Source organism: Zonotrichia albicollis, chromosome 9, assembly GCF_047830755.1.
Source record: "Zonotrichia albicollis isolate bZonAlb1 chromosome 9, bZonAlb1.hap1, whole genome shotgun sequence".
NCBI lineage: Eukaryota > Metazoa > Chordata > Aves > Passeriformes > Passerellidae > Zonotrichia > Zonotrichia albicollis.
Genome location: NC_133827.1, coordinates 30738621 through 30766613, shown reverse-complemented (window position 1 = coordinate 30766613; position 27993 = coordinate 30738621). Strand labels below are relative to the sequence as shown.

The following is a 27993-nucleotide window of genomic DNA, read 5'->3' as shown; positions in this document are numbered from 1 at the left end:
GCGCCCTGGTGCCGCGGCTGCCCCGCTCCGGACCGCGCATCCCGCCCGCCGTGCCCCGCTCCGAACGGGGCAATCTGCCCCAGGCCCCGCTCCCGGCCGGGGATCCCGCTCCCCCGGGCCCCTGTTCCCGGCCGGGGATCCCCGCTCCGGACCGAGCATCCCACCCGCCGTGCCCCGCTCCCCGGACCCTCCGCTCTCAGCCCGGGCCCCGCTCCCCGGTCCCCCCGCTCCCAGCCCCGCGGACTCCCCCCAGCCCGGGCCCCGATCCCCACGCGCTCCCCCCGGGCTCCCCGCGGGCGCCGCCGCCCTCTCCCGGCGGGCTGGGGAATTCCCGGTGCCGGCGGCCGCTCCGCACCAGGGAGCATCAGGCTCGGCATCAACAGTGCCCGAGATGCCGCGGGGCTGCGCAGGATGATACAGGGCTGACACCGCTGCGAGCAGTGTAAATGGATATTGGCATTTCGCAAACGCCTTTCCGATAAATCGCATATAGGCACGGCGGTAAAAGCCCGGTGTAGATTGTGGCACTCAGCTGTGCATGGAGCTGCTCCAAGCACACCCATTATCCCAAATGCTAAGGTACAATTATCCCTGAGTAACACTCTGCTCAGCTGCTAGAGCCAGGTTCATTCAGGACATGGCAAAAGGTGCCTCTTTTTATTTTCCATTTAGCAGCTCTTATTCCCTTGTGCACAAGTTTAGGTGGCTCTCACAGTAATTCATTTCTGGTTGGGGAGCTAAATAAACTGGGTACCAGTAGGACCTAGTGCTGCATGTGTCAGGAACTCAATCCCTGCCTTTTTGCCCAAATTCAGTTATAAGCACACAGTCCCCCTTTTAGGCACTACTACCAACACGTGTCCAGGCAGCTTCTTTCCCACCCCACAGTGGGAGAGCCTTTGCCAGAGATGGGATCAGGACATGGATCACCTCACCCAGCTCTCCTGTAGCAGTGGGTAAGCAGTCCTGCCTCAGCTGAAACCATCTGTTCTTCTTACTGGGCTGGGTCATTCTTGTTACCATCCCAAATCGTTTAAAGCTGGCATCACATAACAGCTCCCTCACACAAGCACTTTGTGAGAATTAAAAGAAAGCAAATGCAGGAATCTCTGTGGCCCCCAAACTACTTGATAACCAACTTCTCACAAACTGTGAGGAACACCAGGAGACTCCCATTGCAATACCAGTGACGGCAGAGCACAACCACACACATTCATTTATTTAAATGCATTACAGATATTGCCACAAACAAGGAGTTCCAACTGCTACAGATGTACAAGGGGGCGATCACCCATTATTTCTGCCTGATCCTGGCCTTGCAATCCCCATCCTGATTAAATTACTGAGGGCAGGATTATCAGCAGGATAATCAGATGCAGTGTCTAATCTGGATAACCCAGCATTACTGGGCCTCACAACACAGGATTTCACTGACCACTCAGCCAGAGCATTCCAGAGCATTACATCTCATTTTCACCACTTAAAGGATTCAGACCCTAGAGACTTGTGCAGAGGGGAAACCTAAGGAACATAATCACAATTTCAATCAAATGCAGTAGTATTTGCATAACTTGTGTGTTTCCAAGAACTCACAGAGCCATCACAACCAGAATTTTCAGAGCAATCACTTATCTGAACAACTCACTCTGTATTTACAGGCTTCAGAATCTACACCTTTGGGTTTTTAATAAAGCCTCAAGTTCTCAACACATATACCTTTTTTTGGTCTAGATACTTCCCGCAATCCTCCTCCAGGCTTCCCATTTCCTTGGCCTTAGCCTTGCCAAATAACAGTTGTGCTTGTAGGCAGCCAGGAAACCTCCCAAGAGGGAGATCTTGAGTATAGGGACAAGTCCTGGAAATAAGAATGGTCTTATACTTGGAGCATTTCAAAATCACAATTGTCAAAAATTCTTGCTTATCAGCAGCATGTAATTGCTCACAGCAGTCTGGCTTCCCCTCAGCTAAGACTTTCCTCTCCATGGTTCTACAAGTTTCTCAATCTGGAACAGAAGGCAGGACCTCAGTGATGTTCTGAATAAAAGATCCGGCTTTGGGAATCTGAACTTGCTTAGCTCTCATCACACAGCAAGCAGGGCTTTTGTTCAGTAACAAAATGGCCTGGATTGGGCACAAAGACAGAATGCAAACCTGATCTTTCACCTAGTCCTCCATTGTTCACAGACAGCATGAGAGGGTATTTTAAAATCTCTTCTGATGATCTGCACAGCCTGAACTCCTGTTCTGCTCAAAACATGAAACACTTGGAGGCTTTCATCACCTTATCAAAGTCCCTAGTGGCCCCTGCCTGCCCTCCTATGAAGAGTTTGATCTCCTTTTAGGAAGGGGATAAAGCTGTCCTTGAGCAAAGCTGCTTTTCTGTGAAGTATTGTGCAGTTTTTGTGAGAGCATCAGACACCTCCAGGTGTCCCTCAGACATGTATCCCTCAATAGCTGCAGCTCAAATTTTTCCAAGCAGCTCACAGAAAATAGACTGTAGGCATCTGACTTGTGTTTGAAGGGCACATTAGAAACGTGCTTCATGGAAGAGATGTCTAGATTACATTTCTGATGCTGCATAACTGTGTGTGTCCATCTTATCTCCAATTACAAGGGCAAATAGGAAAAAAAGGTCTGGGAAGGAAGAAGTTGAGCTGAGAACAAATGAAAACATTGCAGGCTGCCTTCAGTTCATCCTCACTGCCAACAGCAAGGTCATGCAATACTATCTCCCTGCATTGTTAAAAATCTCACAGGTAAAAGGGTGCTATCATTCCAAGAATAAAAATGGCTGAAGAAACAACCTTATCTCCTGTGAGGGATGATGACTTTCTACCCAAGATAACCACATCCTCCAGCAATTACAAAAATGCACAAGATTAGAGAATCACTGCTGATTTAGCTCCTCTCCACACAGAAATCAACAGCCCTCATTCACCAAGCATCAGGGAAAGGAAACAGAACAGCAACTGGCTGAGTCAGACACCAAGAAGGGAGCACACTTTTGGCGACAGTGTTCATGATGCACGTACAGCCACCAGGCAAAACAAAAGTAGATAAAGAAACACCCTTCCCATTTGGTTTTCACAATCAACCAGAGGTTGGAATAGAGAAAAGAGAAACTCCCATTCTACCACCTGTAATGGAAACTGGTAGGTAAAGGCAGATGTTGGAGCATCACAGGAGGGAGAGTAGAGGCAAAAGAAGGTGGTGGCTTTTCTTCTCTATGATCACAACTCTGAAATTGAGAATTCTGATTTCTGTCCATTTCCACTGATGTACTACTCAGGCTATGCAGAGAAGCACAACAACGAACCTACCACCTGGCTGAGACACCTGCCTGAAATTTTTACTTCAGGGCCAGCAGAATGAGTCTCTCCAGCACTTGGTGGATTTGCTTCTTTGGAGTTTTGTTTGCATTTTTAACAAGTCACCCATGGGGAAGCTGTCCCTTGGCTCCACACCCTCAAAGTAAGGCATATGAGGGTTTCAATAAGAAATGAGACAGCAGCTGCTCATCTCCATCTCCAGAACCAGCTGAGATAGAGAATATAACCAGGCCTCTTAGCTGTGCTCACAGGCAAGGAGAGCCGGAACAACAGGATAGGAATTGTGGTCTAAACAACACTCCTCCAGAGCAGGACTTTGCTTTCCCAGGTCATTGTTTTCTTTCTTTAAGAAAGGTAGAGAAATGAGGCAGTTTAGCATGGTGAGGAATCACAGCATTTAAAACACAAGCCAAAATCAGTCTGCATTGCAGTTTCTGCTTTTAAAAATCTGAAGACTTCAAGGAGTGAGTAAGGGCTTTTATAATACAGCCTGGAACTCTTGTGCATTGCCATTATAACTTACACCTGTGCTCTGCTGAGGCCTCTCACACTGCTTGGGTCAGTGAAGTCATTCCTGCAGGCATTTCAGGCATGGTAATCCTAGGCCGATGTGCAGGCAGCACATTCCTCAAGTAAGGGAATAACCAAGCTACTGAATTCACTTGATCAAGAGATCTTAGAGTTCAGCTTAGGGCTCTGGGCTTCACAGCAGGCACCCTGCAAGGCAAACAGTCCCTCAGCCCAACACCCATCTGAGCAGAAACAGGGCTCACAGACACACCTGCACCCACACTGACCTGGCTGAGCCCTGGAGCACAAACACAAAGCACATGGACCAAACACTTTACAGGCTCCCTCAACTGCCCTACCAAAGAATGCACCTTCAACTGGAAACATAAGCCAAGGGAACACTTCACCTTCTGTCCATGGCACCTCACAAGGATTTACAACCACCTATAAGCACCTGCTAATGTCCAGCTTACTGATGAAAGCTGACTGTGTGCCAGGATGTGACCTTTCTTTCCAGTCTGGCCACGCAATTCCCCACCAGGGAAGTCTGCAGGCTGGGCAGTGGTACCACACAGGAGCCAACAGCTCCAGCCAGCTCACACCCAGCAGGCTTTCCAAGGCTTCTGGCCCTCAAGAGCAAATAACTCTCTCCTGCCCAGCTCCCCCCAAACCAGACTCCTCCAGAGAGCACATCTGGAAGGCAGCCACAGTAACTTCTTGTTTTGCTTCCTTGATCCTTTCCTAGGGAAAGAGCAGGCAACAGGACAGCTGCTACTTCAAATTCCCAAAGCATTGCCTCAGGCTCTCTGGGCACCCACCAGCAAACCCTGGCCTTCCATCTCACTCAGCTCTCAGCTTTGCTGTAATCTCCAGATAAGAGGAAATGGAGAAGTAGGAAAGACAAGCACATACTTCCACCAAAATGAGAGTTCACCTTTTCCACTATTTCACAGCTCAAGATCGATCCCCTTTATGACCACAGGGTCTGCCTGAAGCTCAGGGGCCAGACTCAGGACACAGAGCTGCTTTTTACACTGTGCACAGATTCACACCAGTACTATAAAAAAAAAAAAGCTCACTTACTTCTCCATCCATCACTGACCTTCCTCTGAGTGCAGCCCCCAGCCAGTTACCCTCAAAGCACAGAGACCTCTCCCACTGCCCCTCATTCCCTCTTTATAACCCTTCTAATGGCTGCTAATGCCCCTCACCTGTGCCCAGCCTTGCTGAGCAATCAGTTCCCCGTGCTGGAACCAGCTCCAGGTGGGAAGGATGAACCTTGACAGGCACAGCCATGGCCAGGTGTGCCACAAGGGTCAGGGCTGCCCTGCAGAAAGAAATAAGAAAACGGAGGGATTTTTTTCTCCTAATCTACTTTGCTGTGTGTGACAGAGGGAGAAGGAGGTCAGTACTGCAATTGCTCCAGCTTACAGATGGAATAAAATGGTGATCCCAAACCCTCAGGGCCTGCCTGTCAAAACATTGGTCTCCCTCCATGTGTCACCTGTGTGTTCAGAGCAGATGAACTGGATTTCAGCATGAGCACATTGCAGGCCCAGCCACTGCTGAGGGCATGCAGCTCCAGCTGAGCTGGTGTGAGCAGCAGGGTCTGGCTCCAGGGGCAGCTCCAGGCTGAGGGCTGGGTACTGCAATGCTGGTGCAGTGTGGGGGCTCAGGGGCTGCACAGGAGGCTGTGACAGCCATGCACCAGCTCTGCCTAGAGCTGAGTCAGGGATATGTACTGCTTTGGTCAGAAGCAAGACAGAAACTGGAGGGCACTAAGCAGAGGGGACAGAACCCAGTGAACTCTGTCCTGATAGGCTTCTTGGAGATAGCCCAGGATAGCTCATCTGTCCTTGAGTGTGTGAGCAACAGACATTTGTCCCAAAAAAGAGGTGCTCTTTTCTTAATTTTGGCTGCTACTACCTTCTACACATTCAGAAACTCTCTCTTTTTTTCCCCATAAGATACACAAACTACAAAAATAGGGAAAACATTGGGAATTATTTAGGGAATGGAGGAATCAGTCCTGTTTCTTTGCTTGTTTGAGCAGGTGTACTCTCTGGTGGGAGGCAGGGTTTGCATAAGGAACATTAAAGCTGCACTTAACGGTTTCAGCTGCTGCTGTTCCGCTATCGATTGGCACCATTCAAGCTCAGCTTTAATGCCTGACAGCAGACATAAGCTATGAGGCAGCTATGTCCCTACTGGGAGCAATGATATATTATCACTCTCTTTAAATGAACCTGGAGCAGTACTATATATATATTTAACAGAAAATCCTGTCTCTAACTGACTGCAAAGGAATTTCAGGGGTTGCAGAAGTGCAAACCAACACAGCCTCTCTGTGACTAAACTGAAAATCATGTACTAAAAGTGAGTTATGCATACAGGAGATTATTTTACAAACACATTCATTAATTTATGTTGCTATCCTGTCCTCATGCCCCATCTCTACAGCCTGAATTCAGGTTGGCAAATGTGGACATCTGCTGAAGTAAAATTGTAAAATTGACAGCTGGCAGGAAATCCAAGCCTACCACAACATTAAAATGACCATGTGAAGCTCCTTTTCACTCTTGCCCCTGCTCTGTGGAAGGGCTGTGTACAATGTACTGCTTCTTAGGTGTTTTGGGTTTTTTTCCCCCACCCTCTTTCTCTTGAGCCATTATTCAGAAATGGCTTTCACGCTGAAGCACTGACTGTATTCAATGAGTTTCACAGTGAAGCACAGTGCTGCAATCACAGGTGCCAGTGTGCAGGTACTGCTCCCACACCCTGCAGCCTCACTCCACCCCTCCACACAGCCACACTGCTGAGTTTCCACCTGCTCAATGAGCTGGAAGGTCACAAGCTGGAGGCTTTGCTCAGTTTCCTCCATATCTGGCTTTTCCTTGGGAAAGCGTGATTTCTGTGCGTGCTGGACCTGAGTGCCCTGGCAGCTTGGGCAGCTCTGTGTATCAGAACAACAGCCAGTGCCTCTGAATTATTTACTCCAACTCACATGAACTTGCGTTTCTTTCCTTTTCTGCCCAGTCACCATGGTGTGTGCTGCTCCACGAGTAAGCTGGAGAGACAGATGACACAGACGATGGAGTCACAGTAGGTGATTATAACAAAATATGACAAGGCATTTATGCAGCTCCACTCAGCAGCATTTAATTTAATTTTATTTCATTAGAGTTCATTACTGCATAGCAGAACACCTCTGGAGAGTTTATTTAAAGATGGAGAGAGGAATGGGGCAGGTGCAGTGCCAAAAGAGACCAGAGGAAACAGTTAAGATATATTTCTTTCCACACCTCCTGCTGCACTGGGTTTGACATTCTACCTTCAGTGGGTTTTTTTGTGAAAAGAGCCTTGCCTTGGGGAAAGAACAACTGAGGAACTGGTTTTGTGCTACTAACCCAGTAACACAGGCCTTGGTGGACTTAGTCCCAATGGGCTGGTGGGATCCAGAACAGCTGAGTTCCATTTCTAGAATCTCCTTTACCTAGTAGGCTTGTGGCTTTCCTAGAAACCTTCTGTAATGACTTCCCACCATTGTTCCATCCATTAGCAGAGATAATGTTAGTGCAACTAGCTCAAGAATTCCACCAGATAACATCTGGATGTACCCACAGCAGTCCATGGGTTTAGTACAACACTTTCCAATCCCAGTTTTGCCACCACTGATTAACAAAATAATCTAATGAGTTAGAGCACTGAGGAGCACTGTGCACCTCAAGCAAGATCAGGCAGAACCATTAGCAAATAGAGGAAACCTCTTGGAGAAGCTCAATGAAGTTGCAGCTTTGATTTTTATCATTACAGCTCTTTTGCCTGTTACAGGGTGTTAAAAAGTGTTGGTCTGGAGGTGGACCAGATGAGCTCTGGAGCCTAAACATGAAAACCACCAGAGACAGTTTGGTCTCCATCCCTCACGGTGGCAGAAGAGCCCCAGCAGCTGTGGCTGTACATGACACACAAAGCTCTGAGACACAAGGGTGCCTCTATTGTGGCACAAGTCATGGAGACTGCTCCTGGTCACTGCAAATGTCATGGTGCTAGAAAGGTTAGACTTTGCAGTGGCCTCCCTGCAGGAAGGATTGTCTTCTCTGCGTTCTTTCAGATCAGACAAGTGGATTTATTTCTTTGTGTAGGGAACCTGGCCTGCCATCATCCTCAGTGTATACAGACCCAGCCTGTGCCCTTCAAACACCACCAAAGTCTGCTCTGAGAGCACAGACTTCAGTCAGGAGCAGACTTACCCGGCAAGGGATGCTGAAGGTTGGAGACTGGTTTGCACAGAAACACCTTGGCATTCCCTCTGTGATCAGCTGCAGCCCACAAAAGTGGCAATTGATAAACTGTGTGCGTAAGCCTTGGCACGCAGGAGCAGGGGAAGGACACAATGGGTCAGCAGCCCTTCATGAAAAATGCCCATTCCTTTCTTTGCACAGTGCTGAACAAATCATAAAACCCTCTCCCATCCTGTCAATGTCATGGCAGGGCATAAGCAATGGAGACCTGGAGACAAAGCCATTAATGAGTGAAGTGCCTGACGTCCTCGGCCACAGCTGTGGTTTGTACCCACTGAAGTGGACAAAAGCAGCTCATCTCTCTCCACCTCCCCAAAATAAAGCTAAAACAAAGGAGTCAGATGAGTTGAGAATCAAGGAGAAAAGTGGCTTTTTGGGCTCAGTTTTCACTTTGCACTGGAGCTTGCTTGACTTCAGAATCACACACAGTGTCTTCTGTGCGCTTAGCAAGACCTCAGTCATGTCTGTCATACTGATATTCCTAACACACAAAAACTGAGGGAAAGACAGGGCTGAGTCAGTTTGAAGGGAGCCTGATGCCCCCGATATGCACCCACATCTCTGCCTGGTGAATCAGGCTGTCTGGAGACTGAATGAGAGTGTGTTCCTCTACCACAGAAGGCCAGTAAGATAAAAATAACCCCCAAAAGCCTACATTCAGCCTGGAAGCACAGTGCTGAGCCAGGGACAATGATAATAGGAAAACACAATAGTTCCTCAGAGCAGTCCTAAAATAATAGATTATAAATGGCAAAAGGGGAGGAGAAGGGAGTGAGGGCTATTTTATCACTGTTCTAAAAGCATTCAGAGGAAATAAATTTGGATTCACTTGACAGTTCTCAAAAGCCAAAATGTGCTAAATATAATGCTAAATGTCCCTAAAACCAAAACATGTCAGCAAGAGTCCCTTGACCAGGGTGTTCTTTTTCCCCCCTCCCCTGGTTTAGCCTTTGCCCCATGATGGCTATTTGCCTTTCTGGAGAGCTTAATCAGGAGCTATTAGAGACAGTGCTCTCTAAGCTGAATAATGTTAAAAGTCCATTAGCTCACCCCAAGCAAGGCTGGCAGGAGGGAAATGATGTACTTGCTGAAGTTGAACGAGCTATTTGCATGCTGAATACTTCTAATCACTGAGCAATGCCAGGAGAATGTGAACATTATTACCTTTAGCTGCCCAGCAACCTTTCAAACATGCTCACTTTAATACAAGACAAAGTGGCAAAATGCATCCAGCACTGAACCCATAAAAAGGGACAGATGGACGTTTTTAAGCAATTCTATGCATGGACTATGCATACCTTTAAAAAATTTTTTATCAGAAATTATAATTAGCAAATCTATCTTCCTTCCCCTCTACAACATTGCATTGTGCATGGCCACTTGTATTATGCATGGGTTAAGAAAATATGATAAATGTCTGCTTAGTTTTGGTCTGACCACAATCAGATTTTACCCAGCAAAGCACACACACTTTGTTTTAAGCATATTTTCAAGTCTCCCAATGGAATTTATTCTGACTGCCACCTTTCAATGCCTGTTTCAGTCAATTTTTAGCAGACACAAGCCTGTTGCACAGCCCTCCATGGGGAGACCAAGCAGAGCTCAGGTGTCCAGCACAGAGCTACCACAGCTGCCAAAGGAAGGCTGCTCTCCACTGGAACAAGGCAACCAGGGAAAAGTCCAAGAATCTAGATCAAAAGTACTGCTATTTGTCACAATAACAACAGAGAAAACACACTAGTAAAAACCAGCTCTTTCAGAGGCTTCTATTTTGGGCAGCGCATGGTTAAAGTCCTGCTGGTATTTTGCTGCAAAGAGTGACTCTGATGCCCAGTTGTAGTTTTCTGGTTAGAGCACCAACACTTCTCTGGGCTAAAGTATTGGAATATGTTCAGAAACCAATTTATCACAGCCAGACAAGAGTGACTGAGGCTCCACACAACCTGCCTGAAGGAGCAGAGACTGCAGGCTGACACAAAGCTCTTGGTCTCTTGTTCCCTTCTGCCTTCACATGAGTTCTCCCAACACAGCACAGAGAGTAACCCCCATTAGCTGGTGGTTCTGTCACCTCTGCAGCAGCTCAGGTGTCCTTCTGAAGAAGTGACAGCTATTTCAGCATCTCCCAGAACCTACAACTGGAACCAGTCAAATTGGTAGCTTCTGCCACTGTCCTACTGGAGAGAAACCCTATGGAAATAGCAAAGGCAAAAGCATGTTCCAAGAGTAGGACCAGGACAAGATGCCCAAGGAGGATCACACTGGGAGGAGGCAGAGGAGCCTCTGAAGGGCACTTTTCCTTCCTCCCCACCTTTCTGATGCCTCCAAGCCAGACCCTCTTGGCTGGGACTCCCTCCCTTTTAACCCTGTAGTAGTCATTAACTCACAGACTCACAAGGGATCCATCCTACATGCTGCCAGACCCTCACAAACTGTTCCAGTCCTTTTGCAACATCACTCAGGACAGGGGGAAGTCAGCAGAAAGGTGGCTAATGGGTAAAAGGAAAAGAAAGAAAGGAAGTCTTACCTGCCATAGCAGTGGGTGCAGAACTGAAGCTCCCGTGGAGACACTGGCTCACAGCACTGACTTGTCTCCTCTTGACATCAGCGGGGAAGATGCCTACATTGCTAGTTTAAAGCAAATTCCTTCTTATTTCAGTGTTTGTCAGATTGGCCAAGTCTCTAACCCCATGGGGCTGAGTGCTCTAAAACGCTTGTGTGAATGACTTTCAAGAACTCCCTAACAGGAAAAGCACCATGGTTTCCTTGAAACTTGCAGAGAGAAGTAAAGAGTAAAAGGTCATTGGTATCTAAACCCACTGACTACTTTGAAATCCCACACAGAGACTTCTGCACCTCACAAGTCTGTGCCAGCATATACTCAAAGGCAAAAGGGGGCAATAGAAAAGGAAGAAAATAGTCTTTTGTATTCTCTAATATACAAAACACTTGTCACCTCTGGGCTGGCAGCTTGCTTCATTAAATTAACTATAGTATGTGGAGAGGAGCAAATACTAGACAGATACAAACCTACTGCAGATTAGGATTCTGTCTCCTGGGAAGACAGATGGTCCAGTTGGAGGATATAACATTCTCACAAACCTACCTGGAAAACTGGCAGGTTCAGCCCAGTAAAAAGTCAAGCCTCCATTCCCCCACAAGGGAAAAAAAAAAAAAAAAAACAACCAAAAAACCCAACAACAACAGCAAACTCCAACACACAGAATGCAGGAAGAACAAGGTGGATACTTTTCAAAATGTTTTTTTAATTAAAACCAAAAAAAGGAGCACACACCAGAGCTTGACATGGGTTAGTCAAACTGCTGGTCAGCAGGACATTGAACTGGCATGAGGAAGGCTGTGTTTCTGCATATCTCAGGAGCACTGGCACAGACAATGGGTCTCTTGGGAGAGTACTCTGCCTGCCAGGCTACTGCTGCTTTGTGCTGAGCAGGTTTCTCATGTAGTGATGGGAACTTCATCCTGCAGCCCAGACTCTTCTTTCAACAAACAGAAGTTCCAGAGGCTGGGGAAGAAACCATTTCAACAAATCTGCATTTTCCACGCACTTCTGGAGAGGAATCCCTGTTGTTTCTCCTGCCTCCCCCAGGCAGGTTTCACAGGTTTATATGGAAACTCATCTTTGGCAATGGCCACATGGGTAGGACCCAGCTCTGCTTCTGCTGATCCAAGCCAATCCATGTCCTTCCCAGGACCAAACTGCAGCTGCACAGGACTCATGATCAAGAGCCAATTGTGCTTTAAGGTTAAATCCTCATCCACTCCATCAGGCCAGCAACTTCTGAGAGCTTCTTGTAAGTGTGTACCAGTAAATTCAGGTAAATGTGAACTTCTTCGCTATAGCAATGGGGTGAAGTTTTCAATTATGCCCAAGAGATGGAGGAGCTAAAGTTTTAAGACATGACTTGGGCACTAGATCAGGTATTGGAACCTCCCTGCCATCTAATAAAGCAGTTGCCAAAGCTGTTGGTGTGCTGCTCCACCAGCCTGGTTTCTGTACCACAAAGGCTGGACTGAAAAAGTGACACATTTTTCATACACAATTTTTATCAGTTAGAATTTACTAGATATGCACCTCATTTGTCTGTCAAATATTTAAAAAATACTTCAACCTGCTCTAATAATCACATTTTAACACATGCATCAAGTTTGGATCAGAACAGCGTCTCTGGGATAATCAGTAAGCCCAAATTGCTGATTTAAGGCCTAAATATCAGTCACTGGCCAGCCAGCCACAATAAGTCACTCTATCCTTGAACTCTTGGAATTATTTTTGGCTCAGACTAACCCTTGTTACCATACATCTTACTCTACACACAGAAGAAAAGTGTATGTGTTTTTCAAGGCTACTGTTGCACCACAAGTTTACACACAAACACAACTTTTGCAAACATGAGACCAGAGTAAGATCTCCCATGTCCCAGGGTGAGTCAGAAAGTTCTCAGGAGTCCAGGGAATGGTAACTGCCAGAAAGGATCAGGCCTAATACATGCATTAGAGAAGCAAGGTAGCTCCTTTGCTGGAGGTCTGGCTGATTCACTTTGCACATACCACTGCTTTAGCATTACATCCTTATCTAATGGTAAACCTGTTTCAACAACATGCAATACATATTAATGCAATATGCACTGCAACACACAATACGCATCCAAAGAAATATGCCAATGCAAAACTCTGACTGCTCACACATAGCTGGGCTAACAAGGAAGTCTTTTACAAAAGACAGTCAAGAAATCACCTGAAACCATGAGACCAGAGGGGTCTCAAGCAATCAGCAATATTGAGACCTAACAACAGATGCTAATTCATGAAAGAAACACAAACAGTGGGACTGAGGTAATGGCAGAGATTTCATTAGTGCAATTACATTTAAAATGGTATGTTCTTTAATAGAATTTAAATAAGGCTTTGAATAATTACACACACTAAAACTAACATTCCATAACCTTATTCCGCATGGAAAAGCAGCAGAAACAACCCTCTGGACTGTACAAGGTCCAATTAATGAACGATTACATTCAAAAAGTAGATCAAAACAGAAACAACTCTTTCCCCAAAAAGCTGCATCATCATCTGTAAAGTCACCTTTCTCCCCTGTATCAGAAATGTGAAGAACAGATGAACTGGGCTTCAGCCCAGTAGATTTGGCCTCGTCAGATTACCAGGAGTGCTTTCCAACCCAGCCTCTCCTCATTTCTTTAGGGTGATGGAAGCTCATGGAAAAAGAAGTGAATTTCTGAAGCAACGGAAGGGGAGTTGTTCTTTCTCCCAGCCCAACAATGTACATAAATTATGGAAGCTTGGAAAAACTTCTACATTACACTGTGGCTTGTATTTACGATGCATGTCCTCCTTTAGAAACTACTCACAGACAATGGGCAAGGTGGGTGAAAAAGAAAAAAAAAAGCAGCATATGAAATAGTAATATACTGTTTCAAAATCTGCACTGTCCTGCAGAAACAAGATTTATAATTTGTTCAGATTGTTCTCAACAGATCCAATCTATGCTGGATATGTAAAAACCAAGAGACTAATTCATCAAGGAAAATCAAATTAAAAAACCTGCGCACTGCAAGAGTTTTAAAAAACAAAACAAATAAAAATCCCAAGAAACACTGACGAAAGCTCAGAAAAATTTATCATCAATTCTGAAGTGGGGCCTTGTGACATCATCTGGGTTGATGAAGACAGAGATGGACTTCCCGGGGTTCTCAGTCACTAGCTGCTGCAGCTTTTTGGCTAACCGGTCGTCGGGCTGGTTGGGGTCCCCTCCGTCGGACTGCGGGGAGGGGATGCTGGTGGTGCTGCCCCGCCGCTGCAGCTCCAGGGTGAGCCTGTTGGCTGCCTTGACGTGCTCGATGGCAGTCCGGAGGTGCTCGGCAGGGTCGGAGCGCACCGAGGACAGCTTCCGCGCGTGCAGCATCACCGTGTCCTCGGACAGGTGCTCCAGCATGTTGCACTGCGGGATGAAGTAGTTAGGGCACATCTTGTTGACCAAGCAGTGCTGGAGATCATCGATGAGCCCCAGGAGGAAATGGGCTGCGTAATCCTCCTGGGCCAGGTAGCTGGCTGGCAGCCTGTCACAAGCCCACAGCATCATGCTGCGCAGGTGATATGGACTAATGGCTTTGGGGCGGGACAGCAGTTTGATGATGATGGCTTTGCAGGCCTGGTAGGCTTGCATGAGGCTGCTGGAGATGCACTTTTTCAGCTGCACTTCACTCCTGGCAAATGACAGCCTCCATTCATTGTCCTTCTTCCCCTTGTAGGAACATGCAGGCACTAAGTAAAACCCACTTATGACTTCCTCCTCCGTGATCTTCCCGTCCCAGAAGTGGTTCTCCATCAGCCAACTCTGTGCCACAGCAGGCCAGCCTTTGAAGGACACCACAGGGACAATGTCATACAGCATGCGGCTGCTGCCCACTCCCAAAATAATGGATATGATAGTCCCGTTCTTTTCTACCTTCTCCACCTTTGGCATCCCTCGCTGGGGCTTCTTCTGGATCTCAGAGAGCACGATGCTAATGGACTCATAGAACCAGTCTGCAACTTTTGTTGGGGAGAAGAAGTAATTGGTGGCTCCATTGATATGGTCCACGATTGTGCAGCAGTCCTTCCACTTGCTGATGGTTCCCTCGTCGAAGAGGCGCAGGCTGAGCCAGGAGTGGCACAGGGCCGAGTGGCGCATGTCCAGCGTCACCGGCTGGTTGCGGTCATGCAGCTTCAGCGCGGGCACCAGCAGCGTGAAGTCCATGTCATAGTCTGTGCCCCGGGCATAAACATTCAGCTCATCGAGGTCAATGTCCACCACACCTTCCCGCACGCCGCCCGACAGCAGCAGGTACTCGTTGGCTACAGGCAGCTTCTGGTCGAGTTTCTGAACCATGCCTGAAAAAGACAGAAAGAGAAATCCTTTAAAAAAAAATTATCCAGGATCTAACCAGGATTAAAACCCATTCCATGCCCAGCAGGAAAAGAAAGCAACCAGAGGTATCTATAACTTTTGCTGTGGCAAAAACATAAATCAGGCCCAGCACTCAGACAACCTTTGGTCTCACCTGACTCAGGGCAGGGCCTTCCCTGCATTCCTGGGAATGTGTGAAGTCCATCCTAAACATCATATTTCAAGCAATGGAAAAAAGCAGCAGCCTCTGATGAAACATAGCAAAGCTACTTCCAGAACTAAATGTAACTCTTTTAACATCTTCTAAACCAGTTTTTCACCATATTGACATTCATTTCCATAGTATCCAAATGTTTCACCAACACGCCATAGAGAAAAGAGAATATTAATTGACTCCCTGTTCTTATTTTCTCTCTGCTATAGAAAAAAGCTGGACCAGCATCAGGGAGTTGGTTTGTTCATGAGTGAATGAATAGCTACAAATGTTAGTTCAAGCAGGTCTGATTTTGCAATCTGCTTTACATTTACTGATGAACAAGGCAACATGAACAAAAGAAATGCATCCTTATGGGTGAATGAAGCAGGTTAAATGATCAGGCAATTAGAGAAGCCAGATCTGAAATTGGCTCTTCAAGCTGCAATGACATAAAATATCTGATCAGCTCTCCAGAACACAGACATGAAGACAGATTTTTACTTTCAACACCAAAACCAGACGCGACATTCACCCTGCAGTGCCTGTACCAGTTGTACAAAGCCAGCTTTTCACCAGGAATTCTATAAATACAGCCCACTATACTGTGTCCATAGAAAATGAACAGCAGACTGAGACTCTACACAGAAGCTGAGATATTAGCACCTCATTCAGTGTTCAAATTAGGCTTAAAATTGAGCTCTGCACTTCAACTGCTCTGCAGTCTGCTGCTGCTTTCTGGGCTGATTCACTGCTGGTGTTCCTCTTGTGGTTAAATGCTTTTTGGTTGCTTCCCAGCCTCAATTCCGCTGCCACACCTCAGCCATGAGGGAACAAAGGCCAGTGGCTCTGAATGGAGATGCTTAAGCTGTTATGAGCACTGCAAAAGGGATAGATTTTATTCCTTACAAGTACAAATGCACTAGTTTCTGTTGGCATGCATTACTGAGTCCAGCTTCTGAAAGGCAATATGGTTTGTTTACATCAAGAATGGTCAAATGGGCAACTTCCATTAAAAGGAAGCCAGTCTTAGACAGCAGTGGGAATAACTAGCCAGAGGCATGACAGAGTGAGCCGGAAAGCTGCCAGTCACTCTGTCAGCCCAGAAATCACAGGCAGACACATCAAGAATGTGAAACACAAATGATCAGCACTACAGTATGAGTACCCATGCTGTCATGGTCCCAGTGACTGCAGAGCCTTTCCTGAGGTAATGCACCCCTGTAGGATCACAGACACTGCCTGCACTGAGCGGGTCACCCTAGCAGAGAGCAGCAGCAGCGCCCCAGGGCACTGAGGGCTGCACCAGGCTCAGTGGCACTGCAGAGCTTTCAGACACTCACCTGTCCTTCCCTGCATGCTAGGACAGCAACAAGGAAACACTACCTGCATGCTTACAGGTAAGCCATGACCAGAGCAAAATCTAAAGCTCTGTGGACACTGATTCCTTGGGAAAGCCAAGGATATTGGAGGAAGAGGCCTCTGTGTGAGGCAGAATGCATCCTGGGGCAATATTCAGTGTACCTGAAAGTGTACAGTGTACCTGTACCCATGTGAAATTCCTTGTTAAAAACACTTTACCTGTTTCATTCCTTCCAAGAGCACTGGACCCAGTCCATTTTGCTGCACTGAGCTGGGATGATTTTCCTGCCAGACAGCAAGGACATAAACCCTTCTATTTCATGCAGCTCCAGGGGCTGCAATAGAAGGAAATAGCACTAAAGGAGTGCTAAGAAACTCTTCCTGCTAAATCCTGAGCTAATCCCATTCTGCGATCTTGCCACACGCTGCCCTGTTCATCCTCAAAGGGTAATAACTAAGAAAAGCTTCTGTCAACCTCAAAAACATTTTCTGAGGCTTAGACACACCGTGAGCTGTGTTACCCTGATCTGTGGAGCAGCAAAGTCTTACACAGGCTTCTCTATCCCAGAGGCTAAATAAGTAGCAGTCACTCTTTTGCTGTACCCAGAAGGGGTTTTCTAATGGGTACCTCAATTGATGTGACTTCTGCAGACACCACTGACACACTGCCTCTGAATCCTGTCCTTGAACCAGTGCAAGCAGCCTTAGTGCTTTACACCTCTGCTGGAAGCTGGGTCCAATACCCACAGAGTAGAGTCTGGATCAATCACATCATAGGGACAGGGAGCAATTATTTTCCCCCCCAAAGATTAATGTACTACTGGCCCTTACATTGGGGCAGCACAGCTATTCATGATATGAAGGGTTTGGATGGCCCATCCTGCCTCTACACTCAGCCACAATTTGCCACTCAGGACAGTGCTCTGCAGCATCTGCCATGCAAATCTGCAGATGTTCCTGAGACAGGCAGACAGAATGTAACTATCCGACAGAGGAAAATGTTCAAACCTATAGGACTCAATAAAGGATGCATTTTTCTAAATATTTTTAAACTTAAGGGATGAAAAATGCTCTGCAGTGGGCCCTTTGCACCAGAACTTCTATCCCAGAGCCTTCAACTAAAAAAGAAAATCAGGATTTTTCCAAAGAGATTCCCCACTTCAGAATCTGCTGTTGGATGAGTTGCTCTCCTTGGCCTGAAGAGATCCTTTGTCCTTACATGGGAGCAATGGAGTTGGTAGTCTAACCCAATTTAACCAGCAGCAAGTGCGACTCAAGCCCTGCCTTCTGTACACTGTCAATGAGTTACTTCGTTTTCCCTCTCCAGAACTCTGGACCTACCAGCAGAAGAGAAATATTGAAAAACAGTAAGGAAATGGTTACAGGAAATTATCTAACATGTCATCAATATCTCTCTACCTGGCTGGCTGCAGTTTAAATCAAACCCTTGAGCTCTGCTTGGCACAGAATTTCCCCTTCAAGTCCCAAACCAGCAACATCTGCAGCTCTGCCACAGAACAAGAGAAGGAATTTTTGCTAAATGATCACAGCAGCATTGCTGATCCAACTGAAGTGGTGGAGCAGGGAGTTGAGATAAGGTCCCCTTGAGGAAAGTATATTTAGAATAGGCATAGAGTGTTCTATAAATAGTTGAGCTGGCCAAATTCAGGATTACCTAAGGCTTTAGGGGTTTGCAGTGTCTTCAAACTGCCCCCCTTGCTGACAAATCTATTTGAAATGTGAAGGGATTTCAAGGAGTCCCATCAGCCAGCACTGTGTGGCACACACCAGCCTGTCACAAAGCTTTCACCCCAAGTTTCTGCAGCCCATGAACGTACAACACAAGTAGGCACTCCAGTTCAGTTAGCATGTAAGTGCAGATACAAAGAAAGATACCAAGACTGGTACTCAACCCAAGTACTTAATAGCATCAGTGGGCAGTTTGAGCTCTGTTCTTTTCATCTCAGTCCCAGGGCCACCCGGGAGGAGAAGGCAATAGGTGTTACGGAAAAACTAATGAAATTTATAGATCTGTGGAGTTGTCTGTAAAGACCAAACCAGAATTTGTAGGGTCAAACACACAAAACAAATTTTAGCTGAAGGACCAGCTCTCATGGTATCAAAGTAGGTTCACTGATACATAAGAAGCCTCTTGCTGCTACCAGGCAAGACATAATTTGCAGTAGTACCTTGTGTGACACTGAAAAGGTGTTTGGCAAAGCTAAGTGAGGGATTGGTGTACAGTTACCTCTTCTTTATAAACCACCTTAAAGGATTCTGTTTTTCTAGATATGTAACTAATTGAAGATCTTCCCAAACTAGTAAATTTGGCATTCTAACAGGTAAGTATGATTGCAAGCATGAGAAAGGCAAGAGTTATAAGAATCAGTAGCACCACCTGTAGGCCAGGCCTGCTGGTTGGTTTACTAAACATGAATTCGGAGGAAGACAGGTGAGCAAGTGAGTTCCACCAACAGAACATTATTCCTTTGTTGTTTCTTCAGTGTAAGGGAAAAAAAGGATTTATTTCTACTTCAAGCACTAAGATACAAAGAACAGAGAAAAGATATTTTACTTTATATAACACCTACATTTGGGACACATCCTTGAATGAACTGTGACTCTGATGCAGATGACACAGAGACTATTCTTCCCACTGAAAACAAAAATTGCAATGCAAAGATGCTCTCCAACCATGACAGAATTTCAGATGAACAGATTTCATGACCATTGCATCGTGTGCTGGGATCCACTGCTATTTCACGACTAGCTTTGTGTAAATAAGTGGGAGCACACAGATTTGTCTTTGAAAAAACTGATCACAAGAAAAACATGATGTAAAAACTTATTTCTAACATATGCATTTCCTAATTATGGGCTCCTTCTTGAAGTCTTTCTTCCTGACGCTTTAGATGCACAACCATTGCCACCAAAAGGAAACGTGGCAAAGCAAGATGCTGTTCTGTTAGTCTAACTTGGTCTCATCAAACTGAATGGGGTGATGTTCAGGGCAGTCACTGAATTCAGGGAGGCTTCTGCTGCATGGGAACCAGAGAGAGGTCAAAGGAGCAGTGGGGGGCTCGGAAAGGTTCCACAGAGGAGAATCAGCAGAACCTTGCACACAGAAGAAGCCTACCACAGGAATTCTTCTGGGAGCCAAGCCAGGCACTAAATGGTGTATGCCTCCCTTGAGTTCCCTGGCAGCCTAGGGAGAAGATATATAGAAGGGATCTTCCCTATATTTGTGATCTTTCTATAGGGAAAGCTAAGGACCACTCACATATCCTATTGCCTCCCTCTTTTCTACTACTGCTTAATCCTTCCACAGGACTCAGCATGCAAAGTCAAGGCTCTTGATTTTTCCTCACAAGTTCATCCTTTTAGTTGCATAACCTAGAGAATGCCTCTTTTCTTCTATATGAAATCATTACCATCCTGTAAGTCCAAGACCTAAGGAAGTCTGACTTTCTGGATGATCAGACAGTGGCTGCTCAAAGGAAAGATTTCTGCAGAGGTCTCCCAGCTATGCCTGAGCAGTGTGTGTTGAATTTCAGAGGCTTCTTTAAGACGAGAGGCCTCTCTGATGCATCTGGACTGCGCAGATTCTTCTGTTTCCCTTGGTAATTGCAATTCTATTTATGAGCAGCACAAGTTTTTGTTACGCAGGAGAACTGGAAGAGTCAGCTCTTTAGGGGAGTCTTCAGTTACAAAGCACATTTTGAGAGGACTGTTGGCGGAAGCAGGCAGGGGGTGGGAGAAGAGTGGGGAGACTGAACCATGTGATACCAGCTCAGTCAAATATGGGATGTGAACGAAGGAAGCTGCTCCTTGCAGACTGATACACCAGTGTCCTACTGATTCTGCTCCTTTTAGAAATCTTGTGACATGGTGACAGAACACACTGCAGGGAGACAGCACCCCCTCGTAAAAGAAATCAGTTTCTTTCTCCAAAGTCTTCTTTAAACACAATCTCAAAAGTGGTGTCCCAGTTTTTTGCTATTTTTCATGTGTCCTGGTGGAAGACACCCACCTTTCTGTTTGGCAATGGAAAAGGGTGTTTCATGGTGCAAGCAGGAAAAAAAAAAGAGAAAAAGGGCAAGCCTGTACAGTGAAGAATGGTGCTGTCACAAACATCTAAACCCACTCTGGCACCAAAACCAGCAGCAGTGTTTCTGTAGTGATCTGCTTGCCTAAACCAGTCAGGGCTCAGAGACCACAAGAGCAGGACCAGATTGCTCCCAGAGCTGGAACCAGCATTTTCAGAGGGAGCCCCTGCATTGCTGTGCACCTCTACTCTGGGCAGGAAGGGTTTGAGAGTCTGTTCCAAACTGATGCTGGGTTTCCACCATGCCAGTCTGCTTGTTGAAGAGTCTTATTTCCAGAGTCACATTAGCCAAACTAATAGGAGTGATGAAAGGTGAAAGCCTACATGGAATATGAAGTGCAATTCAAACAGGTGCTCTAGGGTCTGAAAAATGTGGGTGATGAGGTCTGAGAGCAGCTGACAAGCAGAACAGAAGGAACAGGGGACAGAGAGGATAGCTGAAAGAACAAGTTGCTGCTACACCCCAGTTAACACTGCACACTGTGTCCATACAGTGTCCATATTTTCAAATGTGCATAAGACATGAAATTCCTTTTGGAAATGGCACAAGATGCCATCTCTCCTGGAACTGCAATGCCAGAGACAAAATATGCCAAGAGACAGATTGTTTTAACAGCTCCACCCTCTGGAACTGAGAGTGCACATTTGGCAAGGGCTACACAGGGTCTAGATGGGCCATTTCTGCTCACACCCCTATGGAGCGCTGCTAAATACTCAGCAAGATGTTACCCTGGGGGAGACTCACCAGGATTCCTCTCTTGGATCTCATTACAAGGTAACAGCAGTGGGCACAAACCAGGTTGAGCATCTTGAGTGCAAACACGCAGCTTGCAGGAGAGGCTGTTCTGCCCTTGTTTTTCCTAGTTCCTCCCTGTTACTGGGATCCTCACAAGAGCCCAACAACCTCAGAGTGGTACATGACATGTCCACCACCTACTGTGGCACCCTGGCTCAGGCAACTGCTGCTGAGGGCTTTCAGAAGAGCATTAAGAGCAAGGAAAGCACAGCATATTATACACAAACTATTATATTATTTTCCCTCTGCAATCTCCAAGAATTCTCTGGCTTTGCTATTTCCCAACCCAGAGGCAGTATTTGCAGATTTGTCTTTAATAGCACTGACAGACTTCTCTGCCTGGAATGTCTCTCATTGCTTTGTTAAATCAGCTATATTTTTGTTATAGTCAGTGCCTTGCAGCACCGTGTTTCACAAACCACGTGTCAAAAGGACTTCCTTTTGCTAGCTTGCTAGGAAATGAAGAAAATCACCTAACCATGGCACCTCCCATGGATCACTGAAGATCTTACACAGCTTCATCAGTCATCTTTCTTCCACATTGAAAAGGACAACTTATTTAAACTTTGTTTAGCTGACTGTCCTGATCTGCAATTGTGTGGGCCCTGGTATTGCTACACTCAAGTGAAATGAGATGGTCAACACTGCATGAAAAGGTGACTTCACGTGAAAAGTGACTTCTGGGTGAATGCCTTCAGTCCTCTGGGAAATACCTCAGCAGCCTTGCTTGCTAAATTAGCCCCACTCCACTGCAGGTTTGCTCAATGTAATGAAGTCCTCCTCCCCAGTATTTAAATTCACCTTCAGGATGTTCCCCTTGTAAAAGCCAACACCAATCCCATCACTTTACAAGGGGTGCTGCTGACACTGCAAAAGAAGTGTGGAAGTAGGACAGGGTAAGGTTTTGGAGACTGCACATGAGAACAAAGTCCCCACCTCCCTCGTGCTCTCATCCCAATCTGAAGAGTCAGCACCAGGTGCCTCTCACAGCAAACACGTGGCAGCTCTCCACTGATGAGCAAAGCCATTCTCTTCCAAACCTGGGAACACACTCTCCTCTCACTCCAGTCAGCCACAAAGGCACAAGTATGTATCAGGCAGAACTTGACTCCAAGGTTGCAAAAGCACTTTGGGCTCCTCTGGGATGGTTTTGTGTTCTCAGTTACTGCCTGGTACCTTTCTCCCACCCTGAAAGGGCTAAGTTGCCACACCACTTTAAGTTCTGGTGCCAGTGGGCTGTGCACAGAGGAATGCTACCACAACCTCACATCCTCTAAATAACATAGGAGCCTCCACTGTAAATGCACTTTGAGCTGTTCTAGCAAGACTCCTGCTTACAGCTATCCAACACACCACAAATTCTCTCCCCAGCTGCTAAATTACCAGCTTGCTTTCTTTTCCTTTAGTAGCTGTTTTCTACAAAGATAAGTCACAGACAAGACAAATCACAGCACCATACTTTATGAACTGGGCCTGAGCTAACACTGCCCATCCTCAGGGCCTGCCTTTTCTGTAATAACAGCTCTACCTTGCTGCAGAGCAGCAGGAGATTTGTCCTTGACTCAACAATTCTTCACTAAATCATCCAGAAAAGGTAAGCTTACGTGTGGAGTACTCATGGTGACTAACAGCCATCAGGGAGCTGATGGATAACTACAGCTGTAATTCATGTCCTTGATTTTCCCTTAAAATCCACCAAACTTGGCTCCTGGGGTCAACGACATGACCAGAATGGCACCTCTTTCAATTGCTTTCATTCTCTTAATCTACAAATAACAAAATCTATTTAGGTTTATACAATGGGACAGGTCAGAAAGAGAGGGAATGAAGGATGTTTCCAGGAAACCAGCCAAGCACCAAAAGAGTGCTGGAAATCCTGAGTTCTCTGAGGGCAGAAGGAAAGCAGCTGTCTTCAGAAGCCTTTCTGAGGCATGTAGTGGAGAAAATTATACAAACTGAATCTTCTCTCCAGCCCTTAGAATTCACTCAACTCCATCTGTACAGACCCTTTGACAAATCTGGTATCCAAACACTGGGAGAAGACAAGACAGATAGGCCAAATATGGCTGAGACAACCAATGCCAGAAGCACAATATAATTTTTCTCTGTCCTTGCACGTGAGCATGGGTTGGACTAGCAAAACGAGGCAGGGAATGCAGATCCTTGTCGGAGAGTGCTGAAATCAAAAAGGCTTAAACAATACAGCTGTGTCTGAGCTCATGAAGCCAAGAGCAAGCTTTCCTGCAGTATTAACCAACTTCCCACCCACACTGAGAACATTCCCAAAGCCATGTGGAGCTGGATCAAGTCACCTATAGGAAATGCTTTTGCCAAAGCCTCATGTGCAGCATCAGCTGGATGTATGCTGGTTGACTTTGACATTCATGCAAAATTCCTCTTCACCCACATCACCAGAAGTTGATACAGGCCAAATTTGTTATTAGCAGAAAACAGAGCAGCTCTCCTGAAGTGAATGGAAATGTCAAGAGCATTTTTCCTTGCTTTCCATGGGAGACAGGCAGAAGAAAACCTATGTCCTCCAAGCTTGCCTGTCCATGTCCCACTGCTCCTATCATCCTGCTCCAGCTTCATCTTTCAGAGGTCATACCTGACAGCACACAAAAGCCACCAGAAGTTTCAAACCAAAATCTCAGATTTTACAGCCTTTTTTTTGCAGCTGAGCACTGTCATCTGTCAAAGAGCACAGCAGGAAGCACTGTGTGGATTCTCTCCATCAAGCACCAAGCCCACAGCCCCAGCAGCTGCCAAGGATCTCTTATCCCTGCAGCACAGCAGTGGCCAGGAAGCATGGAACTGAATAATTAGGGTAAAAGAGAAAGGCAAGAGCAACAGGGTAGAACCTGGACCACCTGGTGTGAAGGTATGCAGCAAAATGCCACTGTCATTTTGGACAGCAAAGGTGAAATGCAGTCCTCTGAAGAAGGCAAGGTAAGTAATCACATTGCCAGGTGGCCCTGAAAGATCCAGGTATTGCAACCACCCTCCTTCCAGTGTAAGGTGTGGATTGGCTGGTGGGAAGGAGGAGCTGGTGGAGCTGGCACTGGCCCATGCCCTGAGGCATTTGCAGTGAGATGAGGGCTGTATTTTTGGAGCAATTCTCTGTTACCAGGAGGAGGGCTTGAAATGCCCTTTGCACAGAACTCCCATCCCATTTTACCCACTCTGCTCACTCAGAAGAAATTCCAAGAGAACAACCACATCTGTTGCAAAGCTTTTTTGTGCTTACCTGGAATGAAATAAAGCCTCACACACATATTTATTTAAAGAAAGACCTGGTGATCTCTTGGCTCATCAAGATGAAAGCTACTTTGCAAGGTGAAGGAGGGAGGAGAAAGCAAAATTGTTGCTGATCAAATATGAAATTTGCAAAGTATGTTCCAGGAAGCTGTCCCCACCAATAGCTGAGTCCTAAAGTAATGTCTCTTCTAAAAATCTAATAGAATAACGGCATGAGCAAGATTTAGGTCCAGAAACAGTCAGAAACCTACACAAAAAACCTCATGAAGTAGGATCTCAAAGTCTTCTTGTAATGGAAAGCTGATGACAATCAACGCTCATTCTTCAAATCTCATCTCCTGTCAGGGCTGCTTCACCTTCCTGACTCTGAAAGCTCAGGTGAGCAGAATCCCTTTCACCAATGTCCCCATGTTTTAGGAAGCAGTATCTCCAGCCCAAATATACATGAAAAGACAGGCCATGAAATCACAACAATGTCTTTCTAGTTTCCTTTTTCCCAGACATTTTTGCAAGGAGGACAGAGGAAAGGCAACTAGTGCTCAAAATCCAACAGAAATATAATTCAATAGAATAGAAAATTCAGTTAGCTCACCTAGCTTTCCCCTGAAAATGTGAGAACTAGAAATGCTTTGTTTACACTCTATTTAACAGAGAACCTCATATAACTCCAGTAAAATGCCTTAAGGAGAAACCACAGTATACTGGTAGAATTTTCCTACCTGCATTTGGAGTTTCTTTCAAAAATTAAATACCTTCTTTATTGTGTTATACAGTGATAATCTGGAATTTTTATCCTACAAATTCCCTTGTACATACAATCATGAAAAACGCTAAAAAAGCTTTGCTCACAAATGATGATAAAGAAATCATGTTTAGAAGAGGCAGGTACATGGAGAAATACAGATCCTTCAAATAGATTCAGTAATCTCACCTGTATTTTATAGATGTTGCTGTGAAAATACTTTGTAAAATTTCCACGTGCATATTCAGCTCCTGCAAGGCTTGCTATCCCTTGCATGAAAACACTTCCCAGCACAACAGAGACAGATATTGTTTGAATACAGTCCTGCTACACAGAAAGCAACGAATAACACAGAGCTTGCTGGTTTCCCACTGACAGCTGGTCCCCACACTGTGATTAACAGACAAAGAAAGAAGATTACAGACCTCCTAAATTTGCTAACACAGTTTCCAGAATTAATTGCATGAGGTAGAATCAGGAATACGAGGGTGTGAGCTGGTCCTGTAACAAGGGTGCTTGTCCCTGAAGTCAGATAGAGCTGATGCACAGCTCACAGCCAGCAGAAATCTGAGCACAATCCTGCTTGTTTGTTCCTGGCTGCACCCTAGGAAGGGGCTGGCAGAGGCAGGAAAACACTGGTTTGTAGCTGAAGCCAACCATCACCAAAGCACAAATCACACCCCAAGCTGTGCTGCTGCTCTGGCTGGTATTGTTCTACTTGTGCCCAGGGACACCTGCTTTGGGTGATGGGCTGGGCCAAGATCTGAGGCCCCTGAACATCCCTATTCTTCTTGCCTCACAAACAACCCACAGAGAGGAGGAGTGTAAAAATACCTTTCAGATTTCCTTCCTGACTTGATGGGGTTTGGGGCACTTCCTAGTTAAGCTCAGGGATCAGCCAGCTCTTGCCCACAGGCAGAGCCCAGAGGAAGACAAAAGTGTCAGTTCCCAAACAGCCACTGGCATCCTCTGCCTATACACAGGGCCACCGCTAGGAGGACCCTGCAAAATTTTTGTTGCTAAAACACAACTTCCAGTCCAAATTACATTCTGAGCATTCAGAAATTAAGAAATATTGCACAGAACTCTGTGGCTGAGGAAGAAGCAGCACTTTATCCCTTCCCAGAGAGACGGCTCATGAAATCACAGTGCTGCTAAAACATTTCTGCTTTCCCAAGCTGAGGACATTCTACTTTGCTGCAGGTTCTTTAAATCACCATGTTGGGCTTTAAATCTGAAAGGAATTAGGGATTTGTCTTTACAAAAAAAACCTGTGGGTCTGCTGCTAAATAAAGCTAGATACTGAGAGATAAAAGAAACAATGAAAAGGATTCAACTCATTGATGAAAGGAGTGAGAGGGATTTGTCTTTACAAACAAACTGCAGGTCTGCTGATGAATAAAGTCAGATACTGAGAGATGAAAGAAACAATGGGAAGAACCATAAATTCCATAGGAGTTCCACTGACTGACACAAGGAAAAGAAAAGGAGGGTATACATTAGAAGGCAGTCAGGTATTAGGCACTCTGGGAATTCTGTACCTCTCAAGTACCTCAGCTAATGGGAAAACAGAGAGGGACATGTGGCCAGGAAATGAGGATAAAAAGGAGGCTGCATCCTCCAAAAATTAGTGGCACCCCAGGGGAATGCCCCATGTCCTGTTATTTGAATAAAGTTACAGGACTACTCTGTCTCCTTTTTGGACATAAACCTCTGCTGTTTGTGTATTAATTTTCCTGACAAATCTGACTTCAAACAGATTTTCTTCCCGACTTGATTGGGTTTGGGGGATAATTCTAAACTTCACCGGCAGTTACCCAGCCGCCTTACCGGGAAGGCAGGAATCATTCCCGTGTTCATTGTCCCTCCGTGCAGGAGGTGCCGGGGAAGCAGCAGCAGGAGCAGGAGCGGAGCGTGCGACGCTCTGTGCCGGCAGCAGATGGCAGGAGCGCACCGGCACAGAGCGCAGCACGGCGCAGCTCAGCTCAGCACAGCTCAGCACAGCACGGCACAGCACAGCCGCGCCCAGGACCGCTCTCCCGCCGCCCTGTGACACTGCACGGGCACACACACACACCGCAGCATCCCCATCACCCGACAGGCTTACCCTGTCTGACACAATTACAGCTTTGAGACAGCACCAGGCCGCCACACCGCGTTCGCTCCATCCTTTCCACCGGCAGCAGACAATGTACGGGGTGGGAGTGAGAGGCGACTTTAAGAGGAGATAAGCCACAAGATAGACACCAAACCTACCTACAAATGCTATTTAATGCCAGATTTCCAGCTTGTGACGACTGAAGGAAAAGGCCAGCATTTTGTCTAAGCCATCTGTACACAGCTCCTTTTGTGCTGTTTCTCTTTGAGTGTTTATGCCACTTTGCACAGCAGCACAACTGAGCAGGCAGCAAGCACCACGGCTTCAAAGGAGAACAACTGCTGTTTATAGAACCACTGTCAAGAATTTATTGC

At 46.2% G+C, this 27993-nt stretch overlaps 1 protein-coding gene across 1 annotated transcript in view; it reads right to left on the bottom strand.

Annotated features, from left to right (window-relative positions):
* Positions 1-11383: 11383 nt before the first annotated feature.
* Positions 11384-27993, bottom strand: part of MB21D2 (Mab-21 domain containing 2) — a 57827-nt gene continuing 41217 nt past the window's right edge. Inside the window, exon 2 of the mRNA XM_074547208.1 lies at positions 11384-15049. Coding sequence (XP_074403309.1) covers positions 13785-15049 — 1265 coding nt within the window. The 3' untranslated portion in view covers positions 11384-13784. The remainder of the gene's footprint in view (positions 15050-27993) is intronic.